Raw genomic sequence first — 11,680 nt, 5'->3', positions numbered from 1 at the left:
GGAGAAAGAAAGACAGAGATGGGGAGGGAAAGAGAGAGAGAAAAGAGAGCACAAGAGAGATGGGAGAGAAAAAAAAAGAGAGAAAGGTGGGGGGAGAGAAAGAGAGGGGGTGGGAACTGAAGAGGGGGGAGAGCCAAAGAGAGAACTGACACTATATTTGCCATTTCACATTTTACTTCAAGAGCTCAAGTACAGGGAATCATATTCAAATGTTATTCACATTTAAGGCCTGATGTTCAAGTTATTTACAGAATGTTAATGAGCATGCCCATTTTATGATTGCTAGGAACATAGTGAAGCATTGGCAACAACAAATTTACTGACAGCTTTGCTTTCTCCAAATGCTAAACAGAGGGCAGTTCTCCTATGGCACTGAGAGAGCCATTGAGAAGTAATTAGATATCTGTATTTTATTTAATCAGCTATGGATTTTTTAAAGCTGACAATTGCATTGCATATTAAGAATGAAGCATTAATTAAACCCATATGCAAGGAACGAAATTATGTCAGGAAAAAAAAAATCAATCAGCCTGGAACCATTGGGACTGTGCAGACTGATGTTATAATTGGTTTGGCATTGCTATCCTAAATAATCCTCATTTCAAACTTCCTGTCACCTAAACTTCCTCAGAAATTGGGAATGGAGCATTTAATATCTGTCACAATTTTTCCAAGTATTCAGAATTGTTAGCTCAAATACGTTCCCATCTGGACAGAGATTACACAATCCGAAACACTGATTATTGCTTTATTTTGAAGCTCTGAAACTTGGTTTCACTATTATTGCTCACCTGATGAGGAGTGGTGCTCTGAAAGCTAGTGCTTGCAAATAAACCTTTTGGACTATAACTTGGTGTTGTGCAATTTTTAACCTTCTGTGGATTGTCTAAATTTAGGTTTACGTTAAGTTCAAAGGCAGCTTTCAGACAAATATACCTGTATTGTTTTGATGTTTACCATATGTTTTGTTTTAATGTTTTGGCAACGCAGTGGCACAGTGGTTAGCACTGCTGCCTCACAGCGCCAGAGACCCGGGTTCATTTCCTGACTCAGGCGACTGACTGTGTGGAGTTTGCACATTCTGCGTGGGTTTCCTCCGGGTGCTCCGGTTTCCTCCCACAGTCCAAAGATGTGCCGGTCAGGTGAATTGGCCATGCTAAATTGCCCGCAGGTGTTAGGTAAGGGGTAAATATAGGGGTATGGGTGGGTTGCACTTCAGCAGGTCGGTGTGGACTTGGTTGGGCTGAAGGGTCTGTTTCCACATTGTAAGTAATCTAATCTCATATAGATTTATAAAAGGAATAAGTTTTTTTGGAATGTATATGACTACCTCACCACTATCAGAAGTCACAATAATTTGATTGGCTCAAACAGGTAAAATTTTTACTATTATTGCTCTCCAGCAAGTCAACGTTAAGTTAATCCTGCCTAATCTGCCACTGGATACTGGCCAGAATTTGGAACAGAATTCAAAATACTTGATATTGCGAATATGCAACAAACAGAAATGAACAAATCGTGGCAAATTGTGCCTGGATTCTTGTGTATAACTGTGTTGGTCAGATCCTAAGAATATGAATCACTAACAAGGAACAGGGAAAATGTGGTCTGTTCACACATTGTCAACTATTCGCTTGTGGAAATATTAGACAATCCATGTGGCAAAGCAGATAAAGATCATAAACAGACAAAAGGTGTGTGAGAGAATAGGGTTGAAAAATTCAGCAGTCATGATGGAATGGCAGAGTAGACGCGATGGGCTGAATGGCTTCATTCCCACTCCCGTGCCTTATGGTCTTACGATTCAAGAAATGTTTTCATATCGTGAAGTTTCTCAAGATTTCTCCCCTCCCACTCCATCCAATTGAAACATGGAAATATACTCTTCTACAGCTAATTTTTAAAAACTGTGCCAGTCCTTAATCAGATGCACAAGCTGCCTCCCCCTCATGCAGGGAGCATCTGGAGAATGGGCTACCAAATCAGATCAACAGTAGATTTGAGGGCGTTGTTGGATCAAAAACCTGGAACCACCTCCCTATGGGCACTGTGGGTCTACCTACAGCACACACACTGCAGCGATTCAAAAAGGCAGCTCACCACAACCTTCTGAAAGGCAACGAAAGACAGGCAACAAATGCTGACCTAGCCAGTGATGCCTACATCCCAGGGGTAAAAAAAACAATAGAAAAGAATTCTCATTCCTTTTAGCAGCACTCTCTTTGGAGAAATAAAACAGCATTACCCTACAAATGGCTTGAAAGCTGGTCCAAAATTTAAGTTGACATTTGGCACTTTATTTGGTGGTATGGCTAACACATTGCCAATATTTTCCTGTTCTCCCTTCCTTGTATTAGATCCCCTAGCTGCCACGTTTTATTCATTCTGCACGACCTATGGTGATCCATGACTACGACAAATAATTTGGCAACACCACAACAAGCACCACCTCTGCAATCATTGTGGGTGTTGCAATTGCTGCCAGAGAGTAGTCCTTTTTGTACAGGTCTCAGGCATAAAGCGAAGGCCAGTTTGGAGTGGACCAGAAGAAAATCAAATCTCATGGCCCATCCATGGATGGCTCAAAAGGATATGCCATGACAACTGTTTTATTCTTTCTCAGCCATCAACCAATTAAAAGACTCTGCAGCAGAAGAGTGCTCTGACAGGCTGCTCAACATTCTTCTGAGTAAGAAGACTGCCAAGTCTAAATGTCAATGGAGGCTGGAATTCAGACGTGGGTCCTTGATAGTCAAAGACTTCAGCAGTACTCCTACTGAACTGGCTCTTGCCATTTAAACACATATACAAAATAAGACAATAAAATATCACGATTAGGCCCTCTTAAGGAAACAGTGCATTGCTTTGAATTGGCTGGCATCTAACAAACAGATTTAATTCAGTGTTTACAGCAAAGAAATTGCTGAAAAGAATCTCATGAAATCCCTCAACACAAAATCATTCTGAGGAAGGGTCACTGGACCCGAAACATTAAATCTGATTTCTCTTCACAGATGCTGCTAGACCTGCTGAGCTTTTCCAGCAAGTTCAGTTTTTGTTTCTGATTTACCACATCTGCAGTTCTTTCGGTTTTTACAAAATAATAATTTCTCCCTCCAACCAGCGTAGAAACTGTTGCTCGTATAAAGCACACATTCACATGATACAGCTTGTTTTGCATCAACCATAGAACAGCAGAATTATATGGCACAGACGGGAACCGTTTGATCTATTGTCCCTCTGCTACATCAGTTCTCATCTCTTTGCTTTCTTATGCAATAGTGTACTAACCTGTATGAGTACGTTGATGTGCTTTTAGATGTGAACTTTTGGTGTAAACTTTCCTACAGCCATTGAAATCACACCGATGAATCCTTCTCCTGCCATCAGGTGATGCTTCTCCATTTACAGGACTAGATTTTTCCAACGATTTTGTAGCATTTCCACCACGACTTTTAACTGGTGTACTCAGCTCTGGAATGCTCGCTTGCAGATTGGTCCACAGCTGCGTAGAAGATTCCTTAGTTAGCTCTGGAGACGATGGTGGAGTGGACAGAACCGGAGAGTTTACAGTTTCTGAATTTGCCAGAGCAGTACTTAAGGGATTTGAGGCATAATTTAAAGTGGGCGAAAGCTCCTCTGAACTGTCCAGTGACTCACTGCTTGCGTCGGAGCTTAAGCTGGTGGTCTCAAGGTTTTGGCTCTCCTGGGTCTCCTCTTCCAATAAACCTGCATTCTTCTTGGCACTTTCATCCTTGTCCCCACAGACCATAATGATCTTACTCAAGATGTCATCCTGTCCATCAAATCTAAACTCAGATGCGGAGACATAAGGCTCACTTTGAAGGTACCGTTCCAACTCTAGGCAAGTCTGCAAGGAAGGAATATATGGAGGTTAAAGGGGTCAAATCATTCCCAAAACAAAAACCCTCCCCACATCTCTGTTGTCAATTACTTTGACTGCTCTCTTTTACTTGGCTTTGTATTTTTACTTGTAATAACAGCTTTGTTGTAAGATACTTGTAAATGTTGAAAGACATAATTTGGGACTTTTAAATTAATGTGATAGGTTTAGATTGTAATTTTTTTGAAATATCCATGCAATAATTTCAGTTGTTGAAAGCAGCCACAAAACCCACTCAGCTCCAATACGTAATCTATGATATTTCAGTGATAATGACACTTGACGTTTTCAACCATCAATTCAAATTATTGCGCCAAAACGGGGAGGTCCTCTTTTTAGCACCTAACTTGTCACTACGAAGATTTCCCCCACACCTTTAATATACGCGAACTATCTTTTATGTAATTTTGTTTTTGCTGCATAACTCTGATCCAATGCAAGTGATTAAATTCATCAAACGTTTTTATTTTTCTTTTAAAAACAGCTTCTGGCGCCTGGCGTAACTGACAACCGAAATCCATATTTAGTCAGAGTGACTTGCAGGCTGTGCGCTGGATTCAAAAGTACAGACGTGCCTGTGAAGCTACCAGAGAACCGCAGCTTCCGGTATGTGTAGAAACGCAACCTTTCAGCTTTTTCAAAGAATTTCGAGCACAGTGTACAGAATGGATTTCAGCAGCAAACAGTCAAACAGAGAGCCCTTGGCCCGGTTCACCTTCATTGTGTGCCGACTAAAATGTCAATTAGAAAAAAAAACGTAGGAAAGTGCTCCTCAACAGGATGCAGGATAGGAAATTACTCCGGAATGCTCTTGGGAAGTCCCATAGTGCAGAGTGCAAAACATTTTTCCCTTCTCTCTCCCTCGGTATCTTTGGCCAATAACATTGAGAGAGCTCGTTATGAGTCACTGTACTACAATCCCCAGTCCAGAGGATACTTCCTATATGTTTTTACCATCTGCCAAGTTCCTCTCCAACCGAAAAAAAAATTAATACCACGATGGCGCGAGCAACAATATCCACCCCCAATACTGGCGTTTGCCACAAATTGCTTGGCTCAGCATTTAGCAACCGTGCATACACGAACAAATGAATCAATACCGGAAGTTCTTAGGGAAAAAGAAACTAAACATAAATAAAGCTTAATTTGCATTTGAGATTTTGACTTCCAATGAGAGCATACATGGAAAATATTTCCTAATCTGATCGTCGCTAAAAGTTGCTACATTCAAATGATTTGATCACCCGATCTTTAACATTAGATTCCCAATCTGTAGTTTATCTGGCGTAATTCATTGTGCTTGCAAATCCAACTTTAAATTACTGGTTGCTGGGAGGTTGTACAGTACTTAAGACTGGACTTCAAAGCCATCCGATCTGGCTTTTTCAGGACAATTCACGTTCCTCATTTTAGTATTTCACAATACCTGATCCTCACATGCAACTTATGCTCTGTTCAATCTTCAGGGTGAGAGAATTTACTGCAATCTATTGTCCCAGGAAAATATCTTATGAATGTGTTTATATTAATTTCTTCACAAAAAGCACATATTTTATCGATTGAAAGATTGGGGAACTCGTGTTCAACGCTCCCGTCTGCCCGCCCCCCACCCATAGCTTCCAGTAAACCTATCGGAAACAAGACCGAACTGTTAGGTTGTAGTAGAAAACGTCTCTCAGGGATAAGCGAGGACTACTTTGGCTTTCCGCCCAAACCCAAATGCCTGAAGGAAACTACTTGGATCGATTTCAATCGCGTACTGAATGTTTCAGCTTCTTTTGAAGAATAGGGGGGGGTGTTGGGGGGGGTGTTGGGGGGGTGAAGAGACGCAGGCAATTATACAACGCAGGATCTTTAAACAAACCGTCCACACGCATTTCAACTTAGTTCAAATCATTCCTGCTCCTCAGCGAGTATTTGAACTGGGTTTATCTTTTACTATTCTTATGGTAATTGCTGTTATCTCGAGAGAAACATCACAGCAAGTTACTTAAACAGCATTTCTTTCAATTACGTTTGTAAATAACAAGAATAAAAATCACCACGTCTGGCAAGTCTCCTGATTAGGGATTTTATTGTGTTTTTGATAAGACAAAACTGTAATCCAAAAAAAATGCAGAAATTGCTAATCGCTCCTGTTAGCGCCGCTCTAACTCTTGCTTGGGAGGTTCGGCGAGTTGACAATAGCCAATACAGCTCTAAAGTTTTTTTTAAACACTTGGCAATTTGACAGTTACTGCAACTGGCAAATTTGAGTCAGAGGACTGGAGTTTGCTACAACTACTCCAATACATATTTACCTCATACAGAACACTATAGCCTAGTCCACCTCCCGATTTACCCCCCTCCCCAGTCAATAGTACGTTTCAGACACATGCAATAAAATAACATTTGAGTATCAAACACTGTGAAACGGGGTAGACTTCAATTTTCACTGAGAATCACCGCTGGGGAGCACAAATGCATGTCATGATGCAGGTCGCACACAAAAAGCAAAATGCTGAGTTTTATTTTGGAGAAAGAAGTAACTATAATATTCACCTGCTGCCAGTATTCTTCAAGTGATGCGAGACCTGAAAAGTAGCCAGTGTCGTGCACAATCTGAAGCTCTTGAAAAATGCTGCATCTCGGTAGAACATCCATACTGTCTGCCTGCGAACTGCAGTTGCTGGTATTTCTTTCACAAAACGATTCAATCAAAAAAGCGGAAGGCTTTCCCTCCCCCGAAATACCGTTCAGAGTTATCTCAGCGGAAAAAAAAAGGATAAAGAGGTTGGGGGGTGGGGAAGGGGAGGGGGGGGGGGAAAGGAGGAGGAAGAAAGACAACACACAAGGTCAGGAGATCTCCCGAAACCAACCCGTCCAAGTCAAGGAGCCTAGTGCAGAACGAGCAGGAGGAGATGAAGTGAGATGCACCCTTCTCTTACACTCACTCATATAACATGTACACACCGTCAGCGCAGCGCCCCTTCACTTCCCTATTGAGAGCCAGAACCCAGCGAAGCGGAGACAGCGCCAGCCCCCCTCTACACTCTGGCCCTCCCACCACAGAGAACGCTCCTCCCCTCCCCTCACCACCCCCCACCCCACCAAGACGCCGCCACCACGTGACCACCCCCAGGACGCAGCCGCCCCGTCCCCCCCCTTCCACAGAACCGCTCCGTCCCGCAGCCAATCGGGCCGCCCGCGCGCCGCGCCGCGTCCATGAGGTCATGGCGGCCCAATGGGGACGCTCGACGCAAACGGGGCCTTGCCAGGCTTTCCGCTCTCCCTCTCAGCGGCGGCGCGCGGCCCGGCGGCGGAATGTCACGGCGCCTCTCATTGGTCTACTGCCGCCCCGCCCCCCTTCCCCGCTCCCGATTGGTGTTGAGTCAGGCGGGCTATTTTTAGCAGGGTATATAAAGGCGAGAGGGCCGAGTGAGTGGCTCGCTTGTAGCGCTCAGTTGCGTTTCTTTGCAGAGTGGGAGCGCTATGAGCTGGTACTAGAATGGAAACAGAGAAAAAAAGCATCGCTAATCTTAGAGACACCAAACTTCAGTCATTGCGAGATCCCCAAAAATGATCTCCACTTCATTTATATCTTTTTGTAAAACTCTGCACTTTATATCTTATTTGCAAACCTCAATATTACAATCATTCTTTGTAAAACCCCGCACTTTATACCTTTCTTTGCAAAGCTCTCCATTTTATTTATATTTTTCTTTGCAACAAAAACAAATACCTCGAGTTTTGTTTTGTTCCTGCTTCTGGCGGTTTTTTTCAATTGCTAAAATTTTCTGAATATTGTTCTGTCGGGTCCCAAGAGTTTTGGAATGTGCCACCGCAGGTTCGTTAAAAGTAACTGGAGTCTGTCCATTCATCATGATGTCCAATATTTTATCCCGCACCGCAGTGGAATAGTGTCAAGCAAACTCGGTCAAGAGTTCCTGCATGCAGTTGCGCAGTGTTTGAAAGGCTGTCGTGTGAAGTTTTTGGTGTGGAAATGACTCTGTGTTCTGCGTGTGTTTGGGAAAACCTGCACAGTATTAAGCAAATTCTGCAGCAAAACAAAAACATGGTTGTGACTAACCTAATGTGCATCTGTTCTCAACTTCCTCCACAAGTGGCCAACATAATTTTGGCTAGCTTTTCTGTTGAGTTATATGGGCAATGTAAGCCCAACCATAGGGGGACTCAGTTCACCAGACTGCCTATGATCTGACCTGATTTCAACATTTTCTGTTGAAATGATGGTAATACTTACCCAAATATGGGAGGTGCATTACAATAGGGTGATGGATGATGTCATGTATTTCTTCATATTTGCATCCTTGGTGTTCAGTGCAGCCTTACATAGCATGTGGGAGAGCTAACATCGAAATGAAGTTTTTTTGGACACTCTTTGAATTTATTATTTTTTTGTGGTAGCCTGAGAAATCTGTATCCTGAAATAAAGCACTCAGCAAATTTCCCCTCAACTCTGTTTGTGTCAGAAGTTCCATATTATATTGGACAGCTAACCTTAACATTTAAATAATCCTCCAATGGAACATCCCTGAGATGTCAGGAATGCAGAAGATATCTCCCGGTTAGCCACACCAGCTCTAATTTAATCTTGAAACACAAAGATGTGTAAAAGGCAAATCTGATTTAGGGTTTTAAACAGACAGAATTGACTGGTGAAACTTGTAATTTGTGAAATTTGTACAGGGATTATTAATGTTTCACGTGATATTGTGTGTGCATTTCTTGATGGCTCATTTTAGAAAGGATATTGCAGTCATAAAGTTGTGCAAAGTATTGAGTATGATACATTCATAAGAAAGTTTAGTTATGAAAAAGAACCAAATACTGTAATAAGTTCTTAAAGATTGTTAAATATAATAGAAAGAAACATTTGCATTTATACAGAACCTATCACAATCACAGGATGTCGTAAAATACCTCATGCAAATTAAATACTACTGAAGGGTAGTCAGTATTTTAATATAAGAAGCTGAACAACCAGTTAATACACAGTCATATTCCCAAAACAACAATGTGCTAATGACCAAATAAGTAGTTATTTTTGTGTGATGTTGACTGAGGCTTAAATATTGGGCAGGACACTAAGGAGAACTCTGGATCAGTGGTGCTGGAAGAGCACAGCAATTCAGGCAGCATCCGAGGACAGGCAAAATCGACGTTTCGGGCAAAAGCCCTTCATCAGGAAACTCTCCTACTGTTCTTCAAAATAGTGTCACAGATTTTTTGTATAGATGAGGGTTGATCAAATATATGATTATGCAAATTTTAAAGGGTTGATCTAATATGATGATGTAAATTTTACAGATGAAGTGTTGGAAGACAAGGTGTTAGTTCATAAACATTGTAATGTTTGTTGAATTGGTGTAGGTGGCATAAGTAGAGTTTTGAATAAAATGAATATTATGGGGATTGGTGGTTTGGAGGACACTTGGGAGTTTAGTTTGAAGATAGGAAAGGCATTGAATTAGACCCTTTTCAGCTGTTGGTGTGAGGTAGAGATGGTGATGGACAAATGCCACAGAGGTGGAAGTATTTCTAATAAAGAAGGGATGAATTCAAAAGCGCAGGTCTGGGACAGGTAGGACATAAAGTTGTGAACAGTCTGTTTCAAACAGAGTGTCTGGTCAATGAGTTAGAATTTTTATCAAAAGAATGAACTTCAAGATAGGGGCTGAAGGCAATGATTATCCTTCACTAACTTTTTCTGATGGTAGAACCATAGGTTCATAGAATGCCTACGGTGTGGAAGCAGGCCGTTTAGCCAATCAAGTCCATGTTGACCCTCGAAAGATCATCCCACACAGATGTACCGTCTTACCCAACCCCATAACCCTGTATTTACCACAGCTAATCCACCTAGCCTTCACATCCCTGGGCACCGTGGGCAATTTCCCATTGCAAATCCACCTAACCTGCACATCTTTGGACTGTGGGAGGAAATCGGAGCACCCAGAGAAAACCACACAGACAAGGGAAGAACATGCAAACTCCACACAGACGGTCATAAAGTCATAGAATCATACAGCAAGGAAACAGGCCCTTTAATCCAACCAGTCCATGCCAACCATAATCCCAAACTAAACCAGTCCCACCTGCCTGCACTTGGCCCATATTCCTCCAAACATTTCTTATTCATGTATTTGTCCAAATGTCTTTAAAACATTGTGACTTTATCCACATCCACCACTTCCTTTGGAAGTTTATTCCAAACACAAACCTCTGTGTAAAAAAAATGTCTCATGTCTTTTTAAAATCTTTCTCCTCTCATTTTAAAAATATGCCCCAGGGTTGTTTTGCAATTCACCACTCTAGGAAAAAGACACCTACCATTCACCTTATCTATACCCCCTTGATTTTATAAACCTCGATATGGCCACCCCTTAACCTCCTACGCTCCAGTGAAAAAAAAACCCAGACTATTCAGCCTCTACTTGCAACTCAACCCTCCGTTCCCAGCAACATTCTGGTAAATATCATCTGAACCCTCTCCAGCTTAATAATATCCTTTCTATAACAGGGCAACTAGAACTGGATACAGTACTCCTTGAGAGGCCTCAACAATGAGCTGTACAACGTCAAAAATGACATAGCAACTCCTATACTCGCGTCTGAGTAATGAAGACAAATCTGCTAAACACCTTAATCACCCTGACTACATGTGATGCAAACTTCAAAGAGTTATGTATCGGATCCCATAAGTCTCTCTGTTCGACAACACTAACCAAGGCCCTACTTTTAATTGTTTAAGTCCTGCCCTTTTTTGTTTTACCAAAATGCAATACTTTGCATTTATCCAAATGAAACTTCATCAGCCATTCTTCAGCCTTTTGACCCAATTGATCAAGATCTCTTGGTAATCTTAGATAACCTTCTTCACTGTCCACGATACTTTGAATTTTGGTGTATTCTGCAAGTTTGCTAATCACCCTATCTATATTTTCATCTAAATCGTTTCCATAAATGACAAATAAAAATGGGCCCAGCATCAATCCCTGTGGAACACCACCGGTCACAGGCCTCCAGTCCGAAAAACAATCCTTCACCATCACTCTCTGTCTCCTGCCGTTAAACTACTTTTATATCAAATTGGCAAACTCATCTTGAATCCTATGTGATCTAATTTTATAATTAGTCTACCATGCAGAGTCTTGTCACAGGCTTTACTAAAGTCCAAGTAAACAATGTCTACCACTCTGCCCTCATCAATCGCCTTGGTTACTTCCTGAAAAAACTTGATCAAGTTTATGAGAGCGATTTCCCTCGCACAAACCATTCTGACTATCCCTAATCATTCCTTACCTCTCCAAATGCATATAAATCCTATCCTTCAGAATCACCTCCAACAACTCATTCACCACCAAAGTCAGCCGCGTAGGTCCATAGTTCCCAGGCTTTTCCTTACAGCCTTGATTAAACAAAGGCACAACATTAACCACCCTCCAGTTATCCGGCACCTCACCTGTGATTATAGATCATAGAAATATTTCTTCAAGGGACCCAACAATGTCTTCCTTAACTTCTTGGGATACACAAGATCAGATCCTGGAGATTTATCCACTTCTACATTTTCTAAGACCTCTACCACTTCTTCTGTAATGTGAACCATCTTCAAAATATCAATATTTATTTCTGAGTCACTCAAGGGTGGAATCGAACCCAGGTCCTGGAACTGTGATGAAAGCAACAAATGGTGGAGATCATAGCAGGTTGGGCAGTATCCATAGAGAGAGCGTAAGCTAATGTTTTAAGTCTAGATGACTCTTCATCAGA

General features: G+C 41.7%; 1 protein-coding gene across 1 annotated transcript in view; it reads right to left on the bottom strand.

The window, feature by feature from the left end:
* klf6a (Kruppel-like factor 6a) overlaps positions 1 to 6,940 on the bottom strand; it is a 10,696-nt gene extending 3,756 nt beyond the window's left edge. The window contains exons 1-2 of the mRNA XM_043690647.1: positions 6,446 to 6,940; positions 3,292 to 3,871 (exon numbers count right to left, since the gene is read on the bottom strand). Coding sequence (XP_043546582.1) covers positions 3,292 to 3,871; positions 6,446 to 6,547 — 682 coding nt within the window. The 5' untranslated portion in view covers positions 6,548 to 6,940. The remainder of the gene's footprint in view (positions 1 to 3,291; positions 3,872 to 6,445) is intronic.
* Positions 6,941 to 11,680: the final 4,740 nt, after the last annotated feature.

The sequence above is a fragment of the Chiloscyllium plagiosum genome, chromosome 5, assembly GCF_004010195.1.
Source record: "Chiloscyllium plagiosum isolate BGI_BamShark_2017 chromosome 5, ASM401019v2, whole genome shotgun sequence".
Classification (NCBI taxonomy): Eukaryota; Metazoa; Chordata; class Chondrichthyes; order Orectolobiformes; family Hemiscylliidae; genus Chiloscyllium; species Chiloscyllium plagiosum.
Note: the sequence above shows the minus strand (reverse complement) of the source record. Positions and strands in the feature narration are given on the sequence as shown.